At 36.6% G+C, this 27,617-nt stretch overlaps 1 protein-coding gene across 1 annotated transcript in view; it reads left to right on the forward strand.

The window, feature by feature from the left end:
- Positions 1-27,617, forward strand: part of COL14A1 (collagen type XIV alpha 1 chain) — a 220,797-nt gene that overhangs the window by 25,695 nt on the left and 167,485 nt on the right. The window contains exons 5-8 of the mRNA XM_024741240.1: positions 16,033-16,185; positions 17,106-17,225; positions 18,766-18,930; positions 21,574-21,735. Of these exons, the coding sequence (XP_024597008.1) occupies positions 16,033-16,185; positions 17,106-17,225; positions 18,766-18,930; positions 21,574-21,735 (600 nt within the window). The remainder of the gene's footprint in view (positions 1-16,032; positions 16,186-17,105; positions 17,226-18,765; positions 18,931-21,573; positions 21,736-27,617) is intronic.

Here is a 27,617-nt window from a genome sequence, read left to right on the forward strand (position 1 = left end):
CAGCAAAATGCTATTTCTTCCGTGTTGTCCAAACAGCTTTCTCCAGTTATTTTTGGTGTTTTGCACAAGAATACAGGACTGGATTGAAAAAGATAATGAGATAGAAAGAAAAAGTAGCATAGGGTTTCCTTGTTTTTTCCTCTTCATGATTTTTAAATTAAGATCTCTGACCCTCTTTGCGTTATTTTAAATGAATTATTTTTCTCTGCAGGGAGAAGGTAAGGGGAGGGTCCCATTGCTCTGAATTTTAGGAGGAAAAAATAAGATGAGCTTAAGTTATTCTTTCCAAGGGTTGGCAAACTATGGCCCATGGGCCAATCCAGTCCTCTGTTTTCTTAAGTGAGTAAATGGGTTTTATTGGAACACAGCTATGCTTATTCCTTTATATACCATTTATAGCTGCTTTCCCACAATATCAGAGTTGAGCAGATACAACAGAGATCAGATGGCCTACAAAGACTGAAATATTTTCTGTTTTGCCCTTTTCAGAAGAAGTTTGCCAATCCTTGCTTTATAGTGTTTAAAACTTTTGAATATGTTGGAACAGAATTACTCACTGAACTGAGTAATTCACTGCTTTTCTAAGGCCAGCTGTCCATTTTGGTATTTCCAATAGGATGTACTCTCATATATATGCCTTCAAAGGATCCTACTTCTCATACTCTCACATTTGTTTTTTTTTCCCTACCTGAAACACGAATTCTCCCAATTAACATTACATGAGTTAATACATATAGTGTCTAGAACATAGTCAGTACTACATAGTTATTTTCTATTAATATTAGAATGTATAGTTTGCATGAATTACTATCATCAAAGACCAAACTTTTGTGTTAGTGATTTAACAATAAATGCATAGAAGAGATTTGGTGATTACCCTCCAGTGCTGAACACTGAGTTAGGCACTGAGAATTAATTGGTGATCATGGTAGGCAGGATTCTACCCTCATGAAACTTACATAGTCTAGCAGGGACTCAACGTGTTTACCCACTGCCTTCTCTTGAGGAAGAGTCAGGTTTGAATTATACGTAGTTATGGTTGAGCATAGCCAGGGCACACGATTATTCTCCAGGTGTACTTTCACTTACTGGGATTGCTTACTTCCTATAATACTTTTGTAGTTCTTGGCTTGCAGTTAAGAGATCAATTTGAAAGTTTACTGCTTTTTCCACTAGTTATTCTGGACCTTAAATTTGCTGAACCCACCACTGTGAGCTTAGTTTGACCAGGGTGGGACTGGAGAAAATTTTAATTCTGGTGATGCAGGAGTCAGAATATTGGCTAAAGCACAGGTGAGTGGGTGGGTTTTGTAGGTTAATTCTGGCTAGATCTTGACTTTTGGACACAAGGAGGAAGGGACTGAGTCCAGTCATAAACTGGACTTTGGGGTTAGGTTGTGGGTGGAATTCATGCATTAAAGGATCTAGAAGGATGCCTGGCCCATGGAGTATGCTCTGTTAAGTGGTCCTCTCCCTCCTCTTTTTTTTTTCTTCATCATCTTCTCTGTCTATTTCATTCTCCTCTTCTCTTCCTCATTATTCTCATAATAATAATTATTATCATTACCTAGACAGTTGACATAGTGTACCAGCAACACTAGGGTGAACTAGAAAATCTCTGCTCATAAGCATAAGGAGAATTTTTGGAAGCCCCTCTGTCTGTGCCTGTGTCTTGAGTGGAAAAATGTCTCCTTGAGAATTTATAACCATGGGCCTGTACCACATACAGATTAGGCATTCACATTTATACTCTTTACATGTTCTGTGGTCCTAATATTCAAGAAATTAATTTTAAACTTGCTCAAAGCTGGTATAAGTAGGGTCCCTGGCAGAAGAAAACACAAAATCACCTTTGAGGCACACATGCTGAGCCCTAATTCTAAAGATTACCACAGATAAAGCAATGCCAGAAAGAGTTTATAATCCAAAATTTTGAAACACAAAAGTAAAACCATGAGTATAAGTCATGAGACACAAATATAGTGGTGTCAGAATCCCATGATTTCCAATTATGAAATGATTACATAAATACTATAAAATAAACAACAATATTATTGAAGTCATAGAAATAGTCAAAACAAGAGAAGGATGAGAGACCATGAAAACAAGAGTAGGTAAGATTTGAAAAGGGACTGAATAGAACATAAAGTGTTCTGAAGAGTGCAAATGAAAAATTAGCCACACCCAGAATCGTGTTGGTGAAACTGTAAAACACCAAAGTAAAAGATAAGATTTAACAGACAAAACAGGATGAAGGAGGAATAAAAAGACTTGTAGAAGCCATTTCTAAGTGATGGAGATCTAGCTATGGGTAGTTGTCTGTTCTTCAATTCTTTGGCATATTAAGTGAAACCACTGTTTTAACTAAGTAATGTTAATTCAAGTTATTAATTTATTAAAAAAGATTGAGAAACCCTGATCCAACAGAAGTGGTGATGTAATTTTGGCCCTGTTTCTCCTCACTTCTGTTCTCCAATCATTCCATAACATTTCTTAGAAGCACAGAGCAACTGCACAGGTGGTCTGTCAAGCCCATGGCATTAGCCATATGGTAGGTCTGAGTCTGAGTAGCCATGCTCAGAGGAGAAATCAGATCATATGAGTGGCTTTTCAGTCCAAGGTTTAAGAGGATAAACAGTAACATTTTCGTTAGAATATTCTTTTTTCTTCCCCTATTGAACTTTCCTTTTTCTCCCTTAATTTCCTTGTTACTTCTTGAGGTCAGTGTGGCTCAGTATATAGCACACAGGTTTTGTGGTCATACATCCCTTGGAATGAAATCTTCCCTTGCTTCCTACCTACCTAGGCAACCTAAGGCATAGAAACCTCTCTAAGCTCCAGCTTCTTCATTGGCAAAATGAGCATAATAGCCATAACGAGTATGCAGGTTTGGGAAGATTAAATGCTATCAGGTTTGTGACATACCTGAAACATAGCAGGTACGGGATGAATGTCAGTTGGCACCCCCTTTTCTATTTCCTTTTTTCTAGTGTCTTCTTTTCAAAGAGAAAATATTAGCCTACCGAATGCAGTAGTGTCTTACATTGTCAATAACTAACAGAAACAGAATCAGTCATTCAGAAAATAATCATTGAACACCTGCAAAGTACATGATACCTGTGCATAAAATTATAAGGTTTCCCTGAGGGCAAGGGGCTGAGGTTCTCCTAGAAAGAGACCACCAGTTTACTCCGACTTTCCGCTACCCCTGACCACTCTTGATAAGACATTTTTAAAGGATTTTTGACACCTCTTCTGTTGGCCTCCAACAAATTTTATCATTCTCAACCCATGAATTTTCCAGTGGTATAAAAAAAGATAGCTCTTCCTTAAGTAAGTTTTCAAATGTCCTCATTTTCGTTTTTTAATTTTTTTCAGAGATATCTGAAGTTATCATTTTATTTATTTTATTTTATATATTTTAAGTTTTATAAGCCTATATGGTTTTTTTAACAACTTTATTGGAGTATAATTGCTTTACGATGGTGTATTAGTTTCTGCTGTATAATAAAGTGAATCAGCTATACGTATACACATATCCCCATATTTCCTCCCTCTTGCATCTCCCTCCCACGCTCCCTATCCCACCCCTCTAGTTCACACAAAGCACCGAGCTGATCTCCCTGTGCTATGCAGCTGCTTCCCAATAGCTATCTATTTTACATTTGATAGTGTATCTATGTCCATGCCACTCTCTCACTTCGTCCCAGCTTACCCTTCCCCCTTCCCGTGTCCTCACGTGTCCCCAGTCCATTCTCTACGTCTGTGTCTTCATTCCTGTCCTGCCCCTAGGTTCTTCAGAAACATTTACTTTTTGATTCCATATATATGTTTAAGCGTACGGTATTTGTTTTTCTCTTTCTGACTTACTTCACTCTGTATGACAGGCTCTACACCATCCACCTCACTACAAATAACTCAATTTATTTCTTTTTATGGCTGAGTAATATTCCATTGAATTAGGATTCTTTATGTAGAGTATCGTGTCATCTGCAAACAGTGACAGCTTTACTTCTTCTTTTCCAATTTGGATTCCTTTTATTTCTTTTTCTTCTCTGATTGCTGTGGCTAAAACTTCCAAAACTATGTTGAATAAGAGTGGTGAGAGTGGGCAACCTTGTCTTGTTCCTGATCTTAGTGGAAATGGTTTCAGTTTTTCACCGTTGAGAACAATGTTGTTTGTCATATATGGCCTTTATTATGTTGATGTAACTTCCCTCTATGCCCACTTTCTGGAGGGTTTTTATCATAAATGGGTGTTGAATTTTGTTGAAAGCTTTTACTGCATCTATTGAGATGATCATATTGTTTTTCTCCTTCAATTTGTTAATATAGTTTATCACATTGATTGATTTGTGTATATTGAAGAAACTTTTCATTCCTGGGGTAAACCCCACTTGATCATGGTGTATGGTCCTTTTAATGTGCTGTTGGATTCTGTTTGCTAGTATTTTGTTGAGGATTTTTGCAGCTATGTTCATCAGTGATATTGGCCTGTAGTTTTCTTTTTTTGTGACAACTTTGTCTGGTTTTGGTATCGAAGTGATGGTGGCCTCATAGAATGAGTTAAGGAGTGTTCCTCCCTCTGCTATATTTTGGAAGAGATTGGGAAGGATAGGTTTTAGGTCTTCTCTAAATGTTTGATAGAATTCGCCTGTGAAGCCATCAGGTCCTGGGCTTTTGTTTGTTGGAAGTTTTTTAATCACAGTTTCAATTTCAGTGCTTGTGATTGGTCTGTTCATCAGCCAGTCTGTGTCTTTTGTTTGGAACATTTAATCCATTTATATTTAAGGTAGTTATTGATATGTATGTTCCTTTTACCATTTTCTTAATTGTTTTGGGTTTGCTATTATAGGTGTTTTCCTTCTCTTGTGTTTCCTGCCTAGAGAAGTTCCTTTAGCATTTGTTGTATAGCTGGTTTGGTGGTGCTGAATTTTCTTAGGTTTTCCTTGTCTGTAGAGGTTTTAATTTCTCCGTTGAATCTGAATGAGATCCTTGCTGGGTAGAGTCATAGTAGTTGTAGGTTTTTCCCTTTCATCACTTTAAATATCTCCTGCCACTCCCTTCTGGCTTGCAGAGTTTCTGCTGAGAAATCAGCTGTTAACCTTATGGGGATTCCCTTTTATGTTATTTGTTGCTTTTCCCTTGCTGCTTTTAATATTCTTTCTTTGTATTTAATTTTTCATAGTTTGGTTAATATGTGTCTTGGTGTGTTTCTCCTTGGAATTATCCTGTATGGAAATCTCTGAGCTTCCTGAACTTGACTGACTCTTTCTTTACTCATATTAGAGAAGTCTTCAAATATTTATTTTCTCAGTCCCTTTTTTTTTCTCTTCTTCTTCTGTGTCCCCTATAATTCGAATGTTGGTGCATTTAATGTCGTCCCAGAGGTTTTCATTCATTTTTCTTTACTCTGCTCTGTGGTAGTTATTTCCACTATTTTATCTTCAAGGTCACTTATCCATTCTTCTGCTTCAGTTATTCTGCTATTGATTCTTTCTAGAGAATTTTTAATTGCGTTTATTATGCCATTCATCATTATTTATTTGCTCTTTAGTTCTTCTAGGACCTTGTTAAGTGTTTCTTGTATGTTCTCCATTCTATTTCCAAGATTTTGGCTCATCTTTACTATCATTACTCAGAATTCTTTTTCAGGTAGACTCCGTATTTCCCCTTCATTTGTTTGGTCTGGTGGGTTTTCACCTTGCTGCTTAATCTGCTGTGTTTTTCTCTGTGTTCTCATTTTGCTTAACTTTCTGTGTTTGGGGTCTCTTTTTCACAGGCTGTAGGGTCATAGTTCCCATTGTTTTTGGTGTCTGCCCCCAGTGGCTGTGGTTGGTTCAGTGGGTTGTGTAGGCTTCCTGGTGGAGGGGACTGGTGCCTGTGTTCTGGTGGATGAGGCTGAATCTTGTGTTTCTGGTGGGCAGGACTGTGTTCAGTGGTGTGTTTTGGGGTGTCTGTGAACTTATTAAGATTTTAGGCAGCCTCTCTGCCAATGGGTGTTGTTGTATCCTGTCTTGTTAGTTGTTTGGCATGGGTTGTCCAGCACTGTAGCTTGCTGGTCATTGAGTGGAGCTGGGTCTTAGCATTGAGGTTGAGATCTGTGGGAGAGTTTTCGCCATTTGATATTACAATGGGCCGGGAAGTCTCTGGTGGTCCAATGTCCTGAACTCAGCTCTCCCACCTTCGAGCCTCAGGCCTGACCCCTGGCAGAGCATCAAGACCCTGTCATCCACACAGCTCAGAATAAACAGGAGGAAAAAAAAGAAAAGAAAGAAAAATAACTAAAGTTATTAAAATAAAATAAAGTTATTAAAATAAAATGTTATTAAAAATAAAATAATTAAAAATTAATTTAAATAAAAGAATGAAAGAAAGAAAGAAAGAAGAGAGCAACCAAAGCAATAAACAAATCCACCAATGATAAATGCTAAAAACTGTACTACAAAAAACAACAAAAAGAAAAATAACAAACGGACAGACAGAATCCTAGGTCACATGGTAAAAGCAAAGGTGTACAGACCAAATCACACAAAGAAGTGTACACACTCAAAAAAGTGAAAAAGGAAAATATATGTATATATATAAAAAAAAAAGAGCAAGAGAGCAACCAAATCAGTAAACAAATCTACCAATGATAGTAAACTCTAAATACTAAACTAAGACCAACATAAAACCAGGAGCAAATTAGATGCAGAAATCAAACCCCAAGTCTACAGTTGGTCCCAAAGTCCACCGCCTCAATTTGGGATGATCCATTGTCTATTCAGGTATTCCACAGATGCAGGGGACATCAAGTTGATTGTGGAGATTTAATCTGCTGCTCCTGAGGCTGCTGGGAGAAATTTCCCTTTCTCTTCTTTGTTCGCACAGCTCCTGGGCTTCAGCTTTGGATTTGGCCCCGCCTCTGTGTGTAGGTTGCCTGAGAGCGTCTGTTCCCCGCTCAGACAGGACGGGGTTAAAGGAGAGGCTGATTAGGGTGCTCTGGCTCACTCAGGCTGTGGCACATGTCCTCATTTTAAAAAGAGCTTGTAATATATCTTTCTGTTAAGTCAGATATTTTACAGCTATGAGCACTGTTTATAGAGTTTGGCAGAGGCTGTTTCCAGTAGCAATGCTTGGGCTCATCTGATTGATACCTTCCTTCTTGTCTAAGAATTTTTTATTAAACATCTTGTTTCTATACCTGCAGGGCTGACGGTATCAAATAAAGCAGGTGTTTCAGCCTGAGAAACTTCAAAATGTCAGGTTCCATTTGTTATTGATGAATTGGAGTAACAGGGATGATTGAGTTATTGCATGTTTTCAGAAAATCACCATGAACAACTAAAGTAAACATAAAGCCAAATCACATAATATTATATACAGAGCTGAGAATACATGTGAATGTAATATACCAGCTCCTGAATAAGCTTTGTGTCTAAATAGAGGTGGTCAGGCAAAATAGCCTCTCTTGGGTCAGCATGAACTTATGAAAGTCAGGAAATAATAACCAGGTCATTGTACAAATAAAATTTTAGGACAGACTTTCTCTACAAGTATTTTAAAAGGACTGTATATTTTCAAAGGAAATAAAACCTGTTTTTGGTATCTGGCGTTGTGGTAGGTAGAGTATGGAGAGGCTAGATAGGAAGAAATGGTGGGGGGCAGAGAGGATAAAAATTGAGTCAAAAGTCTCAGAGTTGAGAATGTTGTTGGGGGAAAGAAAAGTAATTGTACTGGAATGAAGTGAGAAATCAATATGGACAGGTGAAGTGGAGTTGAATTATGGAGAGCTTTGAAGAACCCAATGAATAGTTCAGGCTCAACTTGGTAGGTGGGGGAGGGAAGAAATAATCTTAAAATTTGGAGTCGGAAGGTAACTTTGAGATCCATGTAGTTCGACCAGTTGAGAGGTTGAGGCTCTTCAGCCACATCCTCAAATGTTGACAAGCATCTGCTTTCATCGACAGAGCTCTCACTATTTCTCAAGGCAGCGGTCTCTGGAAATCTTGACTGTTCGAAAGTTCTTTCTTGGGTTGAGTTGAAATCTGTCTCCTTGTGGGCATACAGAGCACTCCTAATCCTAATCCCCCTTCTGTATGACAGCCCTTTAAATATTTGAAGACAGCTGTCATGTCTTCTCCCAGTCTCTTACAGTTTATGAGCAGAGGAGAAATGTAATGAATGTCATGTTTACAGGATTGTCAGTTACTTTTAAGATGCAGAGCTCTGAGTGACAGAAGAAATGTTCCTTTGACCATGGTTCAGGAATTGGGCTTCATGTGCCTCCAAGTTGTCATGGTGTTATTCACCCCAAGATATAAGACAAGTATGTCTTTGATTTCATGCTTTCTTTAATGACAAGGCTTAGCAATCTTTCCTTTCTTCCTCCCTCCCTCCCTCCCTTCCTTCCTTTCTTCATTCCCTCCCTCCTTCCCTCCTTCTTCCTTCCTTCCCTTCTTTCTTTCTCTCCCTCCCTCCTTCTCCTTCTTTCCCCATCCTTTCTTTCCTTCCTTTCTCGCTTCCTTCCTTTCAAATACTTTTCTTCTCTTCTGTCATAGGAGTTGAATAGCACAATAGCTAAATGGTTCAGGCTTTGGAGTCAGTCCTGGATTTGAATTCCAGCTTTTCTACCTGCTTAGTGTGTCATGATGGGCAAGTTATTAATCCTATAAGATAGGTGTCTTTTTCACTCCATTGAAAAAGAAAGGTTCTAGTTACTTAACCTTTCTTTTTCAATGGAGTGAAAAGGACACCTGTCTTATAGGATTAATATCAGGCTTAAATGGAAAAGACATATGCAAAGCATCTGATGGGAGATCTTTTTATTATTAAAAAAAAAGGAAGCAATGAAAAGTATCTGCTGCAGTCAATAAATAAATAACTATATGTGTTAGGGTTCTCCAGAGAAGCAGAACCAATAGGATATATATAAATATAGAAAAAGATTTATTATAAGGAATTGGCTCACATGATTATGGGGGCTAAGAAGTCCCAAGACCTGCAGTCAGCAAGCTGGAGACCCAGGAGAGCCGATGGGGTAAGTTCCCATCTGAGAACTGGCCGGCTCGAGACACAAGAATAGCCAGTGTGTCAGCTTTGAGTCCGATGTTCCAATCAAGGCAGTCGGGCAGGAGCAGTTCCCTTTTTGTTCTATTCAGGTCTTCAATCAGTTGAACGAGGACTAACTACATTAGAGAAGGCAATCTGCTTTACTCAGTCTGTGGATTCATATGTTCATCTCATCCAGAAACACCCTCCCAAACAAAGAATAATATTTGATCAAATGTCCACGAACCCCATGGACCAATCAAGTTGACATATAAAATTAAGCATCACACTATATAGTATATTTCTAGGAAGTAAGAAGCTCTACAAAGAAAAATAAAGCAGAATAAGGGAAGAGGGTGATGGGGAGTGCTGTTTTAGGTAGGATAGTTGTCTGTCAGGGATGCTTTAAAATGTACGTCTCCAGCAAGACTAGGCTAAATGAGCACTAAGTGCCCTCTGATTAATGTCAACTCTGAACATGACTGAAATGACCCCCCTGCTCCCCTTCCTTTTTAAAAAATAAATAATTGATTTATTTTTGGCTGAGTTGGGTCTTTGTTGCTGCGCGCAGGCTTTCTCTAGTTTCAATGAGTGGGGGCTATTCTTCGTTTGCGGTGTGGTGGCTCCATGTCGTGGAGCACGGGCTCTAGGCATGTGGGCTTCAGTAGTTGTGGCACACGGGCTCAGTAGTTGTGGCTCGCAGGCTCTAGAGTGCAGGCTCAGTAGTTGTGGCTCACGGGCTTAGTTGCTCCACAGCATGTGGGATCTTCCCAGACTGGGGCTCAAACCCATGTCCCCTACATTGGCAGGCGGATTCTTAACCACTGTGCCACCAGGGATGCCCTCCCCTTCTGATAGATGGACAGCTTGTAACATTAATAGGACAGATATCTAGTGGCCACCCATGTTGCATTATGGGTGAGGATGCCTTCTATGGTGCTAGTAGCATGGTATGATGGAAGAGGCAACCAAACCTTTACAAGACCTGGTGCCCAGTCCTGGCTCTGCCTGAACTGTTCACTTGTCTCTCTGAACCTCAATTTCATTTTCTGAAAATTGAGGACAATCGTGGCTCCCCACAAGAATGTTGTAAGAATCAGAATATGCCAATGTATTGAAAAATCCTTTTAGAACCACTGAGCTCTTTGCAAATGTAAAATGATGTTAACTCTTAAAAAACAAAAAATCTTCAGGGATGTGGCTGAAGCCAATCTTGGAAGCAAGCTCTTAGTTTGGAAACTTGAACTCAAGTCTCCTTACCAGAGACTTAAGTGAGAAATTGTTCTGTGACCACAGTTTTCCTTCAAATGTCGTGGTTAATGAGTGGCCTAGCTGGATGTTTTGCTAGTGGCACTGAGAAAAATAATTCAGAACCACTAAATGTATCAGACCAGTTGTGGTGAAAATGATCACGAGATTTTCTGAGTGCATATTAAGATAATGTGAGTAAAAATATTATGCGCTCCCCTTTCATTTAGCTTTGCCTCTGGCATTGGGAAAATATCAAGGAAGACAGGCAAACCTGATACAATCTCCCTGATCCCTAAATAACCGGAATCCACTTTTCCAGTGTGGTAGGGTGGCAGGGCAAGAGGAGAGACCACATTTAATTGAGCCAGCATGGTTCATTTTTCTAGTGCCCTGCTGTAGGTATGAATTATGTGAAAAGAGGAATTCTTTTTTAACAAGTCAATGTACTTTATATTTATTGATGTACTATGTGCCGAGATCTCAGCCAAAGGGGATAAAAACATAAGACACAAATCCCTCACTTCTCAAAGATTTCTGTCTAGTCAGGGAGATAGAAATGGAAACAAATTATAATAGCCCAGTGTTCTGAGTACAATAAACCATGTACAAATGCAGAGACAGTAAAGAGGGACAGGTAATGAGTCCCATCTGAGGACTGTTGGAAGAGCTTCTTGGAGTTGGTGGAGTGTAACCTGGGCTTTGAAGGATGAATAGGAGTTTACCTGGCAGAAAAAGGGTACTTCTGTCAATTTTCCCTTTTCTATTTTAATTAACTAAGTTGGTGAATACCCTTCTCCATAAATACATTGTAAATATTTCTATATTAACTATAATTACATCTTTAATTTGAATGCCATTAGAACAAAAGGAATACTGTGATATAAAAAGAAGACTTTAAATGGTAATTTCATACCATTCAAACTAAAGTAACACCTCCAAAGGCCCCCCACACCACTACTCTTTATATCACTGTGTTTATTTCTATAAAGCTCTTTTAAAAATCTGAAATTATGTTTTGTTAGTCTGTTTCCTCTCACTAAGAATTTAAGCTTCTGGAAGGTAGGAACTTAGTTGTATTCTTGGTTGCCCAGAAGAGTGCTTGGGATATAGTAAATATTAAATAAACACATTTTTAATAAGTAAATTTCATACAGGAAATTAATATGAAATTAATATATATAGGTTTAGTGTAGATTGATTTATCCTGATTCAGATTCCTTGAATTAACTTGTATTTTCAACATAAAATTTTCTCATGATGTCAGTAACACAGTAAAATTGGTGTAAAACTATAGTAAAAGGGACACTTGTCATGTGGGCTACTTAAGTGCATACATTTGGGAGGGAAAAAAGTTATCTAGACAGTGATGCTTGCAAATGGCACACACTACCTGTGGACACAGCAGGGGCAAGTGCTGGGGGGACACCGCCTCATATTAGAGACTTTTCCCCCTGCTTTCTAAATTGATGTAATGTAGGGACCTTATTGAAGTCAGTATATCCTGTGGTTAAGAGCATAGATTTTGGAGATGTATTACCTGCGTTCAAATCAAAGCTTTGCCTCTTCACTGGGTGGCACTCTGGGCAAATCACACAGCCCATGTGTATCATATTTTTTGGCTGCAAATGGGACTGATAATGATACCTGTCTTATAGAGCTGTTATGAGGACTAAGTCAGTAGGTAAGTGTAGAGGGCACAATGTTTAATCTAACGATGTACATAACTTTCAGATACGAAATGGTTAGTTTCTTTGGACCTCCTTATCTTGTACCTACAGTTGGTGTACTACATAATGGAAATTGTTCCTTCTGATTCAATCTGTGACATTCAGAGTGTTGTTTTTATTTGTGATGTAGCCCATGTATTGGGTGCTTTCCTTCAATTGTGGTCAGCTGCCTAGCTTGTTTTTTTTTTTCTTTTTTTTAGTACTACCTGTATTTTCAGAATTGCATTTTACATAAAGTTCATGTTAAGCCAAGAGCTGAATTAAAATACAGTTCAAGAATTCATTTCCTCTGCTCCTTTGGTTTAACTTTAAATACGATATTGACGGCAAAAAGAATTTATTTCATTTAAAATAATTAATTGGACTAATTTCAGTTTTTGGCTATTAGGAATCAAATGTTAGGAACATTTGTGTACAGTTTTTTGTCTGAATGTAAGTTTTCACTTCTCTGGAATAAGTGTCCAAGAGTGTAATAGCTGGATTGTATGGTAATTTTTTGTATACTTTTTAAGGAAACTGCCAGACTGTTTTCAGAGTGGTTGCACCATTTTATATTCCCATGAGCAAAGTGTGAGTGATACCATTTCTATACCTACATGCCAGCATTTGTTATCACTGTGTTCTATTTTAGCCATTTTGATAGGTGTGTACAGTGAAATCTCATTATGCTTTTAATTTGCATTTTCCTGAGGGTTAATGATGTTGAATATCTTTTCATGTGCTTATTTGCCATCTGTATACCTTCTATGATGAAATATTTGTTCAGGTTTTACCCATTTTCTAATTGGATTGTTTGGTTTTATTTACTTGTGAGTTTTGAGAGTTCTTTATGTAACCTAGATACTAATCCTTTGCTGAGTGTGGTTTGCAAATACTTTCTCCCAGTCTATAGCTTGTCTTTTTCATCTTCTTCATATGAGCTTTTACATAGCAAAAGTATTTTATTTTGATGAAGTACAGTTTATCAAACTTTCTTTTTATGTGTTTGTACTTTTGGTGTCGACTCCAAGAACTCTTCTTCTAGACCTACACTCCAAAGATTTTCTTCTACTTTTTTCCTAAAAGCTTTATAATTTTACTTTTTACATTTAAGTTGATGATCCACTTTGAATTAATTTTGGTATAAAGTGTAGGGTATAGGTCAAGTTTCTTTTCTTTTCTTTTCTTTTCTTTTCTTTTCTTTCTTTCTTTCTTTCTTTCTTTCCTTCTTTCCTTCCTTCCTTCCTTCCTTTCGTCTTTCTTTCATGGATATCCAGTTGCTCTCGCACCATCTGTTGAAGTACTTTTGAACATTTGTCTAAAATCATATTTAGATATAAAATCATATAGTTGAACATATTTGTATGGGTCTATTTTGGCTTTTCTATCCTTTTTCATTGATGGGTGTATCTAACCCTCTGAAATACCCATTACTTATGTACAGTAAGTAGGGTGAATACCCCGTAAAATGATTCCTTCCATGTTATTCTTCTTTGTCATGACTTTTTAAAAAACTATTCTGGGGTCTATGCCTTCCCATATAAATTTTAGAATAAGCTTGTCTATGTCTTAAGAAAAACTTTCTGGGATTTTGATAGGAATTGCATTAAACCTATAGATCAATTTGGGGATAATTGACATTTCTACTATGTTTAGTCCTCCTGTCCATGAATATGGTAGCCTTCTGCATTGATTTATGTCTTCTTTGACTTCTATCAGTAATGTAATTTGCAGCACACAGATCTTGCACATGTTTTAAGTATATACCTAAATATTTCATTATCTTTAGAGTAATCATAAATGCTATTAAATTTATTTTTTTCCAGTTGAATGAGTACAATTGTACCTCATCATGGTCTTGATTTTTTTATTATTGTGATCACCAATGTAGTTAAACATTCTCTTCATTCATTTATTAACCATATTATATATTTCCTATTCTCTGAAGTATCTATTCATGGTTTTTTATGTATTTATATATTCTTGATGCTGATCCTCTTTCAGTTTTTTATATTGTACATGTCTTCTTCCAATCATAACTTATCTTTTTATTTTATTTAAGGTGTCTTTTGATGAACAACTTTAAAAAATTTAATATCACTAAATTTATCAGTATTCTAATTTCTATTCAATTAATTTTCTATCTTACTTTGGAGAGATCTAGAATTTTTATCTCCAAGTCAAAATGACTTGAATGAGCTAAGTTAACAGAATATTTTTATTGGAAACAATTTTAAAATGGAAAATACCAGTTTTCATAGCCCTCTTCTAAGTAAGCAAAGAGAAACTGCTCCCTTTCTAAGGCCCTGTCTGCAGTGTATCCAAACAATTAAAAAATTTTAAATTAAAAAGTGAAATAATATCCCCAATAGTTTTGGAAGAAAAAGAAAACTACTTTTCATTTCAGGTAAATTTCCCCATAAAAATTGAGAGAAATAGATTCTTAAAGCTTCTTAAGACTTTAATTTTCCCTGATTATTTCCAAAGCACAAACTAATTTCTACCCCATGACTTCTTGCATCGTTCTGTTTTAGAACTTTTTAGTGTGGTACAGAGGGCTGACTCCTAAGTTAGTGGTGGCTTTGTATTTGGTCATTAAAGAAGGGAGATTTGGTGCCCCAAAATGTAATATATAAACTTTGGATTGAGCTGTATTGTTTAGCTTACATAATGAGTATCTGAGTATTTCTTTGGCAAATACACTTTTTCCTCATCTGGTAAAAGGATCTAGGTATTCCATGAATGTGAAAAAAACCAAGATCCATGATGGTTTTAACTAAATGTGGCCAGTAGGTACAGAGATATATATTAAACTGAGATATATATTAAACATAGTAGTTCAACTATTTCCCCCCCAGGAAAAAATATATTCAATTTATTTATGAACACTTCTTTATTTTGCTTTTCACTACATAAATTATATTTTAAATTCTGTTTTATTGTCATTTTAATGTTAGAAAGCAAAGTAGGGATTTGCTGGGCATTTCAAGAAGTTGACATGGACACATATACACACACAATATTCCTGATCTCCAGTCCTAATATGAAAATTCAGCAAAGTTAAGCCATCCTTTGGGAAGCACAAACTGCAGTAAAAAGCACTGCTGGTAAAGATGCTGACAATACTGTGACATTTTTAAGGATTCTTAAACCCGTTAAGAATATTCTAGTATTCTGGCTCTGTGTGAATGTAAGTGGTGGTTTTCACCTCATCCAGCACAGACCTGCCCCCTTTATTGCAAAGACAGCTGTTTGCCCTTCACATCTTGCCCGCAATCACTGTGGGCTAGGACTTTCCCTGAGGGCAAAGCTTAAGGTAGAGCCACTCCAGTCACCAGGTGTCCTTTTCTAGATCCTTATTCTGAAACTTAATTTAAAAAATCAATTACTTAAATGACTTTTAGGGACAAAATCTTACTGTCACATAGACACGATATGTAAAAAGATTTGAATTGGGGGAAATTCTTGGGCTCTTTTCCAATTTTCTTCTTCCACAAACCCTTCCTATTTTAGCAAAGGTCTGTGTACCTTTCTTTCTTAGATTAAATGCATGGCCCTGCCTTTTCCCTGAATTCAGGAAGCCCATGTTTTCTTCTCTTATGACTGACTTCCTCTAGCATAGACTTACCAGAATGGGAGAGTCGCCTCTCTGCTTCCTGGCTATCTTCCCATTCCTGTTGACTCTCCTACACGGGTGTTGCTAAGACCTTTCCTGGAAAGAAGCTACAGACTAAAACCCCAAACTGGATGCTTTTGCACAGACACTACTTTTTAAACTATGCAGAAGACTTGAGTTGCCAAGATGGTGTGAACCTGCCAGTGTTTCGCTATTTCCAGAACATTGACTCCGCTGCCAGCTGTTACCACATTTTTTTTCCTGGTAAAAATGCATTTAAAAGAATGGTTATAAAAATATGGTTGCTTTAATGGAAACTTTATTGTATTCTTAGCACCAAATTATCTGAAAGACTTAAAATAAACTAACTCTTTTAAAAGTTCCAACAGTAACACAGATAATTTTTTGGTCTGTACTTTGCAGAAGTGAAATTTTTCTGTCAAACTCCAGCTGTTGCTGATATTATAATTCTGGTTGATGGCTCATGGAGTATTGGAAGATTCAACTTCAGACTGGTTCGGTCTTTTTTGGAAAACCTGGTTACAGCATTCGACGTGGGCTCCGAGAAGACACGAATTGGTACATCTTCTACCATTAACAGCAGTCTGATGTCAGTGTAAAACCACCAGGAAGCTTCTTAAGAAATTTCAAAGATTCTTTACCAAATGATTTTCAGAATTACAGGTTTAACAATAGTGATATTCCCAAAAGGGCAAGTTTGCATCAATAAATATTTATTTCTACTAATTTTTGCTAATGCCAGTGTCACTCAATTAATTATTGAACACATTTCAATTTTCTGGAAAGCCAAAATCTTCTCTGCCTAATAATAATAATAATTTTAAAGTTGTCATTTGTTTAAGCATTTATCAGGTAAAAGTTTTCTTTTTATTTAAAAAAACACAGCTGAATCCAGTGAAATGTTTAACAATTGGGAAATGTTTTATAGTACAAGATACTCTTTGCCAAGTTAATTCTAGCTGAGATAAAAAGCAAAATAAAAGGTGTAAATCATTGAGCAACCTATCCATTTTATTATATAAAGTCTCCTAGTTTCCCTTCTAAATAGCCATAAAGAAAACTCATTCCTTTGGGAAAAAAACCAAAATCAAACACTATAATGTATACAGAAGTCAAAATATAATGTTGTCCACATGAAGCTGGTATAATGTTATATACCGATGTTACCTCAATAAAAAAAATTAAATAAATCTAGACCTTTTATCTACAAACATGATCAGACTTTAAAAAAAAACGCTAAGTACCTGATTGGGTGCTCACTTCTAGATGGCTAGAAAATATATACATTCCTTCAGCTCCCAGCTATGTTGAAAATTCCTTAAATTGACGTCAAGAACTCATTTTGAAAGTACATAGTGAGGCAGAGAAAAAAATGTTGCAAAGATTAGGCCCTTCGTCATTCTAGTTTCTTGAATGGTCCACTAGATCTTTGAGTAACCCATCATTTCTGGGTGGGCTTTCTCATCTTTCTTTTCCAGGTCTTGCACAGTATAGCGGCGACCCCAGAATAGAATGGCACTTGAATGCTTTTAACACAAAAGATGAGGTGATCGAAGCTGTCCGAAATCTACCATACAAGGGAGGAAATACACTAACAGGTATGTTTTTGTCTAGTCCACATTTTTAGCAACATATCTTGCTGAAGAATAGTTTTATTACTTCGTTTTGCCACTTTGCATGTCTTAGCATAGTATTTTTAAACCAAACTAGCATATAAAGTTCTCAGATGGCTCTTTTCTCCAACCTAGCATTAAGAGTTAAAACCTAGACATCTCATCCCTTTTGCTATATGAATATAATGTCCCAGGAAGGGCTTGGTTGAACTAGAAGAGAACCGAGCAGTCCCTGACACTGACAGGCTTTAGTAGCTGTCTTAACCTTTGTCAGTTCATTTTTCTTCCTCTTCACCTGTTCTTCCTCCAGTCATGCTGTCAATTAAATAAAAACAAATTTCTACCAATTTTCAAGGAAGATATTTTCTTTACCCTTATTCTGCAATCAGTAGTTATCATGGAAATATTTATGGAGCTTTGGCTCACCAATATTTTTGATAAATTAGTACAATCGGCCCTTAGCATCTGCAGATTCGACCAACCAGGGATCAGAAATATTTGGAAAAAAATTCCAGAAATTTCCCAAAAGCAAAACTTAAATTTGTCACATGCTGGTAACTATTTACAGGCAATTTACATTGTATTAGGTATTATAAGTAATCTAGGGATGACTTAAAGTATCTGGGAGGATGCACGTTGGTTGTATTGCAAATACTACTCCATTTTATATGAGGGACATGAGTATCCATGGATTTGAGTATCACAGGGCGTCCTAGAACCAATCGCCCTGTGGATACCAAGGAACGACTGTAATGTAAAAATATTTAGATTACAATTATCCACGACCCCACCACAAAGAGTTATCACAGGTTTCAACCCTAATACATGCCATTTCCCTCTGTGGGCCCACAATGTGGATGCTCAGTTTACATAATAGAGATGCTGTCATTGAATTTTAAGTAAACCACTGAAATCCTGATAATTGCTTTGCCAATTGAAGGTTTCATCTAACAAGTTTTTTGTTAATACAACAAAACTTTATTAAGCACAAATCCTGTAACAATATTTGGTATTTATTTTTTCTGGGTGAAAAGTGTCACACTCAAAATGCAGGAGTTCAACTATCGTTTTAGATCTGCCCCTTCTGCCTCTATAAAACAGAGAAAGAGAATTTGTGGGTTTTTTTAGATCATCATGAACAAAATTGAAAATGTAGTGATGACATTTGGGACATTTGCTTCTGTATGGATATTCTTGCTTCATCCTTAATTATAAAGGTTTAGATTTTCTTGTACACAGATCTGTCAATATACATTTGATATGAATTCAGTGTTCTTTATGAATGTTAGTTTCTGAAATGATGCACTATTCAGCTATTTTTTATTACCTCTGTTTTGGTGGATTTTAGTTTTTCATCGGATCTGTCAAAGAATAGTTTATTGTAAAAATGAAGACGAAAGTGCACATCTAATAAAAACTCTTTTAACGTTCTAAGTTACTCATCTTGTGGTTACATTTTGCAGAATTGGAAGGCTTTTTATTAGAGATGGTTGGTTTGTATTTGTTTTTTCTTGTTTTCTCCTAGGTCTTGCTTTGAACTACGTCTTTGAAAACAGCTTTAAACCAGAAGCGGGAGCGAGGACTGGAGTGTCCAAAATTGGCATTTTAATCACAGATGGAAAATCCCAAGATGATATCATTCCACCATCCAGAAACCTTCGTGAATCTGGTGTAGAACTGTTTGCCATAGGTATTTGTTAATTATGGTCCTGTTTCAACAATGGGCACACACACACAACCACTTAAAACTATATATGATGCAAAATACGCTCCACTGAAAGCCAGGAGACCTGAACACTTCCAAATCTTTTTTTTTTTTTATTGAAGTATAGTTGATTTACAATGTTGTGTTAGTTCCTGCTGTACAGCAAAGTGAATCAGTTATACATGTACATATATCCACTCTTTTTTAGATTCTTTTCCCATATAGGTATTACAGAGTATTGAGTAGAGTTCCCTGTGCTACACAGTAGGTCCTTATTAATTACCTATATTATAGATAGTAGTGTGTATATGTCAATCCCAATCTCCCAATTTATCCCTCCTCCTCCCCCTGGCCTTTTTCCCCCTTAGCTCTAGTCATAGCCAGTCATTTGATCTGAGCCCAACTTCCTTACATTAAAAATGGAAGTGATGGAACTGATGGATCTTATGGTGTGAGGATCTCTAGGTGAGACACCACACACAAAATGTTGTGAAAACCATAAAGTGCAAAGGTTAGGTACATATTTGTTACCATTTAATTAGTCAAGACTTTACTCTTTACTATCACTTTATAGCTATCTCTTCTCTGATAGTGTAGAGAGAAACCAATTTATCATTTTCAAGAAATTAAGGTCTTGTAGTTAAGAAAGCAAAGAATTATAGATATGCAGTATTATTTATTTGAAAATAACCCTTTATAAGGTATCGGTTTGTGGGAAGAATATGTATGACACACACTCAGAATAACTGCAAAATATTTAGTTGATGCAGTTTTGCTCTTGATTAAATTATTTACATTTTCTTTGGCGATAGGAAGGCCTTCTATTTAGTAGAGACTGACCAAAAAAAAAATAGAGACAATTCCTCTGACTGATTGCTAGATTTGTTACTCAAAATGTGGTTTATAGAATGTTTCATTCGAGAAGTATTTGCTTCTTTGCTGGGTGGCAGACATTTTGGTGGGTGCTGGAGCATAAATATGAACAAGGCAAAATCCTTACAAAACAAATTCCATCCAAGTCATGATTACCATTTCCTCACTTTTCCGTGCTCTTTACAACAGACTGTTTTGTTTGGAAAGGTGAGAGAGATTTGGGGTTTATCTTCTCTAGAATATTCTTAACTGATCCAAACTTGTTGGTTTTAACTAAATGCCATGAAAAGTATTATTGACATTAAGCTCATTGCTTCAGCATGCACTGTTATTTTGCTATTGTGGACACAGATCCAGCTATGCATTTTAAAAGTTATTGTAGAGGTCCGTCAGACAAGGAACATTAGCGAGATTGATTTAATTTTTATTTCTTATTTTGCTATCCTTTTGTTCAACAAAGAAAATCCCTGCAGAAGACTTACGCTAATAAGGGATTAATTTATGTGTTTACTCTCCGTTCTGTGGTCTCATTAACGATGAATGGATGAGTTTAAGTGAACTCATTCAGATGTGATTTGGACTTTTTCTCTGGGAATTACCTGAAAATCAGTAGTATTTATCATCTTATAACCCCCTAAAGCAAATAGTTCAGAAATAACTGATGCTTTGTTACTCAATCTGTTGAGGTTGGCAGATAAATTAAATGGCACAGCTGGGCACCTAAGAAGTAATTAATGTTGCCCCAGGTAATCTCTCTTCCTTGCTTCCATAGTACCCCTTTTTAACATCCTTAGATAATTGCAATGACTGGGATTTTTAAAGAAATGCTCCTTGTTTACTGAAGCCTGGGGAAGAGAAATCTACCTTTACACCCATGAAACTGAATCCTGTGCCTCCCTTTTTCTATTTCTAATTTCACTGGTAAATATTTACTCATTTTAATGTGTAATCTTCTGAGAGGCAGCTTGAGATAGTAGTTAAGAGCATATGACTTTGGATCTAGACTGCCTGGGTGAAACCCCAGCTGTATACTTACTGGTTGTGCTTCTTTGAGCAAATGAATCAACCTCTCTGTGCCTCAGCTTAGTCATCTGTAAAATGGGAGAAACAGTAATGCCAAACTCATAGGATTGGTTGTGAAGATTAAATGTGTTAATATATAGAAAACATTGAAGTGCTTGGGGCATAGTAAGCATACTCTAATTGTTAGTATCCATGGCTAAGATAGACTAGAAAATTCCAAGAGGGCCAAGGATTTTCTGTCTCAATTTAAGTAAACTAATTTTATAAAAATTTAAACCTGAAGTTCGGATAGTGTAGAGTACTGGTTTAATTGCTATTGCTTCTGCAATATTTATGAAAGACAGAAGTTAGTTTCATCAATACATCTTCCTTTAAGATGTACTGAACAAAGTTAAGACTTAATCATTTAAAAATGATTTTGAGGGAATTCCCCGGTGGTCCAGTGGTTAGGACAAGCCCTTCCACTGCAGGGAGTACAGGTTCAATCCTTGGTTGGGGAACTAAGATCCCACATGCCGAGCGGTGAGGCCAAAAAATCATAAAAATTCAAAAATAAAATAAAAATGACTTTGAAAGTGAATTTAAAAAAACAATCTGACATGAGATGTGCCTCTTTAAAGTACAGGTGCTTTGGTTGCGGTGGAGACTGATGGGTGCAGGTCGGGGTCACTGCAGTTGCTTTTTCAAATGGGGCATGACCGTCATGACCCTCCCTGTTGTCCTCAATGCCAGGGGTGAAAAACGCAGATGAGAATGAATTGCAGGAGATCGCCTCTGAACCAGACAACACTCATGTGTACAATGTCGCCGAATTTGACCTGATGCATACAGTTGTGGAGAGTCTGACGAGGACTGTCTGCTCCAGGGTGGAAGAACAGGACAGGGAGATCAAAGGTACAATGAATGACAGAGCATGGTTACTCTGCTCATATGGGTATTACTCTGGGCAAAAATCTATCATGGATTATGAAAATTCTTACGATTTTTCACATCGACTTACTAAACAGTCCTTTGTGCTCTCAAGACAGGGATCATCAGAGTAGAAAAGGGAGTATATTGGTAGGTTCCATGGGCTTGTGGGAGGGATACTTTAAATTACTAGATAATATCTCCATGGTGTTGCATTTAGACCATCATGTTTGTTTTTTAATTAAATGTTGGATTTTGAGATCATTGAGCATTCACATGAATTTGTAAGAAATAATGTAGAAAGAGATCATGTATATTTTACCTGTTTCCCTCAATGGTAACGTATTACAAAACTACAGTATGATATCAGAGTCAGGAAAGTGACATTCATACAGACAAGATACAGAACATTCACGTCACCACGAGGACCACTTCTGTTATCCTTCTATAGCCACATTCCTTCCCTCCTCCAACGTCTTCCTAACCCCTGGCAACCACTAATCTGTTCTCCATCTCAAAATACTTTTCATTTTGGAAATGTTATATAAATGGAATTATAAAGTATGTATATGAGGACTGGCTTTTTTCACTCAGGGTTATTCCCTGGAGATTCATCAAAGTAGTTGCATGTATCAGTAACTCTTTCCTTTTTATTGCTGCGTTGTATTCCACGGTATGGATGTACCACACTTTGTTTAACAATTCACACATTGATAAACATCTGCGTTCTTTCCACTTTTTGGCTGTTACCAAAAAGGCTGCTGTGAACATTCATGTATAGGTTCTTCTGTGAACATAAGTTTTCATTTCTCTGGAATAATGCCCAGGAGTGCAACTGCTTCATCATATTGTAATTGCATAAGTAGCTTAGTTTTAATTAAGAGGCTGCCAAACAATTTTCCAGGGTGGCTGTTGCATTCTACATTCCCACTAGCAATGTATAAGTGATCCAGTTTCTATGCATTGTCACTAACATTTGTTGTTACTATATTTTATTTCGGTCATTCTGATAGGTGTGGAGGGCTATCTCATTGTGGTATTAATTTTCATTTTCCTGATAGCTAATGAAGTTGAACACCTTTTCACATGCTTATTTGCATTTGTATATCCTCTTTGATGAAACATCTGTTCATATCTTTTGCCTGTTTTCTTTTTTTTTTAATTTTTATTTTATTCATTTATTTATTTTAACATCTTTATTGGAGTATAATTGCTTTACCATGGTGTGTTAGTTTCTGCTTTATAACAAAGTGAATCAGCTATACATATACATATATCCCCATATCTCCTCCCTCTTGCGTCTCCCTCCCTCCCACCCTATCCCACCCCTCTAGGTGGTCACAAAGCACTGAGCTGATCTCCCTGTGCTATGTGGCTGCTTCCCACTAGCTATCTATTTTACATTTGGTAGTGTATATATGTCCATGTCACTCTCTCACTTCGTTCCAGCTTACCTCTCCACCTCCCCATGTCCTCAAGTCCATTCTCTACTTCAGCATCTTTATTCCTGTCCTACCCCTAGTTTCTTCAGAACCTTTTTGGTTTTTTTTTAGATTCCATATATATGTGTTAGCATACGGTATTTGTTTTTCTCTTTCTGAATTACTTCACTCTGTATGACAGACTCTAGGTCCAACCACCTCACTACAAATAACTCAATTTCACTTCTTTTTAACACTGAGTAATAATACTCCATTGTCTATATGTGCCACATCTTCTTTATCCATTCATCTCTGGATGGACACTTAGGTTGCTTCCATGTCCTGGCTATTGTAAATAGTGCTTCAATGAACAAGGTGGTACATGACTCTTTTTGAATTATGGTTTTCTCAGGGTATATGCCCAGTACTGGGATTACTGGGTCATATGGTAGTTCTGTTTTTAGATTTTTAAGGAACCTCCATACTGTTCTTCATAGTGACTGTATCAATTCACATTCCCACCAACAGTGCAAGAGGGTTCCCTTTTCTCCACACCCTCTTCTGCATTTTTGTTGGTAGATTTTTTAAAAATGGCCATTCTGACCGGTGTGAGGTGATACCACTTGTGGTTTTGATTTGCATTTCTCTAATGATTAGTGATGTTGAGCATCCTTTAATGTGTTTCTTGGCAGTCTGTATATCTTCTTTGGAGAAATGTCTATTTAGGTCTTCTGCCCATTTTTGGATTGGGTTGTTTGTTTTTTTGATATTGAGCTGCATGAGCTGCTTGTATATTTTGGAGATTAATCCTTTGTCACTTGCTTCGTTTGCAAATATTTTCTCCCATTCTGAAGGTTGTCTTTTCTTCCTGTTTATGGTTTCCTTTGCTGTGCAAAAGCTTTCAAGTTTCATCAGGTCCCATTTGTATATTTTTGTTTTTATTTTCCTTACTCTAGGAGGTGGGTCAAAAAGGATCTTGCTGTGATTTATGTCATAGAGTGTTCTGCCTATGTTTTCCTCTAAGAGGTTTATAGTGTCTGGGCTTACATTTAGGTCTTTAATCCATTTTGAGCTTATTTTTGTGTATGGTGTTAGGGAGTGTTCTAATTTCACTGTTTAGAAATTAATTTAGCTGTCCAGTTTTCCCAGCATCACTTATTGAAGAGGCTGTCTTTTCTCCATTGTATATTCTAGCCTCCTTTATCAAAGATAAGGTGACCACATGCACATCTGTTTATCTCTGGGCTTTCTATCCTGTTCCATAGATCTATATTTCTGTTTGTACCCAGTACCATGCTGTCTTGATTACTGTAGCTTTGTAGTATAGTCTGAAGTCAGGGAGCCTGATTCCCTCAGCTGTGTTTTTCTTTCTCAAGATTGCTTTGGATATTCGGGGTCTTTTGTGTTTCCATACAAATGGTGAAATTTATTGTTCTAGTACTGTGAAAAATGCCATTGGTGGTTTGGTAGGGATTGCATGGAATCTGTAGATTGCTTTGGGTAGTATAGTCATTTTCACAATGTTGATTCTTCCAATCCAAGAACATGATATATCTCTCCATGTGTTTGTATTGTCTTTAATTTGTTTCATCAGTGTCTTATAGTTTTATGCATACAGGTCTTTTGTCTCCTTAGGTAGGTTTATTCCTCGGTATTTTATTCTTTTTGTTGCAGTGGTAAATGGGAGTGTTTCCTTAATTTCTCTTTCAGATTTTTCATCATTAGTGTACAGGAATGCAAGAGATTTCTGTGCATTACTTTTGTATCCTGCTACTTTACCAATTTCATTGATTAGCTCTAGTAGTTTTCTGGTGCATCTTTAGGATTCTCTATGTATAGTATCATGTCATCTGCAAACAGTGACAGTTTTACTTCTTCATTTTCAATTTGGATTCCTTTTATTTCTTTTTCTTCTCTGATTGCTTTGGTTAAAACTTCCAAAGCTATGTTGAATAATAGTAGTGAGAGTGGGCAACCTTGTCTTGCTTCTGATCTTAGTGTAAATGGTTTCAGTTTTTCACCACTGAGAACGATGTTGGCTGTGGGTTTGTCATATATGGCCTTTATTATGTTGAGGTAAGTTCCCTCTCTGCCTACTTTCTAGAGGGTTTTTATCATAAATGGGTGTTGAATTTTGTCTAAAGCTTTTTCTGCATCTAGTGATATGATCATATGGTTTTTATCTTTCAATTTGTTAATATGGTGTATCACATTGATTGATTTGCTTATTTTGAAGAATCCTTGCATTCCTGGGGTACACCCCACTTAATCATGATTTTTTCCCTGTAATTGATATCTAATCTCATAGCGCTAATCTCTAATCTCATAGCGCTGTGGTCAGAAAAGGTACTTGATATAATTTCAATTTTCTTAAATGTGCTTTTAATGTGCTGTTGGGTTCTGTTTGCTAGTTGAGGATATTTGCATCCATGTTCATCAGTGATATTGGCCTGTAGTTTTCTATTTTTTTTGTTGCATCTTTGTCTGCTTTTGGTATCAGGGTGATGGTGGCCTTGTAGAATGAGTTTGGGAGTGTTCCTCCCTCTGCTATATTTTGGAAGAGTTTGAGAAGGATAGGTGTTAGCTCTTCTCTAACTGTTTGATAGAATTTGCCTGTGAAGCAATCTGGTCCTGGGCTTTTGTTTGTTGGAAGATTTTTAATCACAGTCTCAATTACAGTGCTTGTGATTGGTCTGTTTACATTTGCTATTTCTTCCTTTTTCAGTCTCGGAAAGTTGTGCTTTTCTAAGAATTTGTCCGTTTCTTCCAGGTTGTCCATATTATTGACATATAGTTGCTTGTAGTAATCTCTCATGGTCCTTTGTATTTCTGCAGTGTTACTTGTTACTTCTCCTTTTTCATTTCTAATTCTATTGGTTTGAGTCTTCTCCCTTTTTTCTTGATGAATCTGGCTATGGTTTATCAATTTTGTTTATCTTCTCAAAGAGCCAGCTTTTAGTTTTATTGATCTTTGCTCTCATTTCCTTCATTTCTTTTTCATTTATTTCTGATCTGATCTTTATGATTTCTTTCCTTCTTCTCACTTTGAGGGTTTTTGTTCTTCTTTCTATAATTCCTTTAGGTATAAGGTTAGGTTGTTTATTTGAGATGTTTCTTGTTACTTGAGGTAGGATTGTATTGCTATAAACTTCCCTCTTAGAACTGCTTTTGCTGCATGCCATAGGTTTTGGGTAGTCATGTTTTCATTATCATTTGTCTCTAGGTATTTTTTGATTTATTCTTTGATTTCTTCAGTGGTCTCTTGGTTATTCAGTAGTGTATTGTTTAGTCTCCATGTGTTTCTATTTTTTACAGATATTTTCCCTGTAATTGATATTTAATCTCATAGCGCTGTGGTCAGAAAAGGTACTTGATATAATTTCAATTTTCTTAAATTTACCAAGGCTTGATTTGTGGCTCAAGATATGATCTATCCTGGAGAATGTTCCATGAGCACTTGGGAAGAAATTGTATTCTGTTGTTTTTGAGTAGAATGATCTATAAATATCAATTAAGTCCATCTTGTTTAATGTATCATTTAAAGCTTGTGTTTCCTTATTTATTTTCATTTTGGATAATCAGTCCATTGGTGAAAGTGGGGTGTTAATGTCCCCTACTATGATTGTGTTCTGTTAGTCTCCCCTTTTATGGCTGTTAGCATTTGCCTTATGTATTGAGTTGCTCCTGTGTTGGGTGCATAAATATTTACAATTGTTATATCTTCTTCTTGGATTGATCCGTTGATCATTATTTAGTGTCCTTCTTTGTGTCTTGTAATAGTCTTTTTTTTTAAGTCTATTTTGTCTGATATAAGAATTGCTACTCCAGCTTTCTTTTGATTGCCATTTGCATGGATTATCTTTTTCCATCCCCTCACTTTCAGTCTGTATGTGTCCCTAGGTCTGAAGTAGGTCTCTTGTAGATAGCATATATATACGTCTTGTTTTTGTATCCATTCAGCCAGTCTATGTCTTTTGGTTGGAGCATTTAATCCATTTACATTTAAGGTAGTTATTGATATGTATGTCCCTAATAACATTTTCTTAATTGTTTTGAGTTTGTTATTGTAGGTCTTTTCCTTCTCTTTTGTTTCCTGCCTAGAGAAGTTTCTTTAGCATTTGTTTTAAAGCTGGTTTGGTGGTTCTGAATTCTCTTAGCTTTTGCTTATGTGTAAAGGTTTTAATTTCTCCGTGTAATCTGAAAGAAATCCTTGCTGGGTAGTGTAATCTTGGTTGTAGTATTTTCCCTTTCATCACTTTAAATATTTCCTGCCACTCCCTTCTGGCTTGCAGAGTTTCTGATGAACGATCAGCTGTTAACCTTATGGGGATTCCCTTGTATGTTAATTGCTGCTTTTAAGATTTATTCTTTGTATTTAAATTTTGATAGTTTGATTAATATGTGTCTTGTCGTGTTTCTCCTTGGATTTATTGACTGTTTCCCATG

Source organism: Neophocaena asiaeorientalis, unplaced genomic scaffold, assembly GCF_003031525.2.
Source record: "Neophocaena asiaeorientalis asiaeorientalis breed wild unplaced genomic scaffold, Neophocaena_asiaeorientalis_V1.1 scaffold177, whole genome shotgun sequence".
Lineage (NCBI taxonomy): Eukaryota > Metazoa > Chordata > Mammalia > Artiodactyla > Phocoenidae > Neophocaena > Neophocaena asiaeorientalis.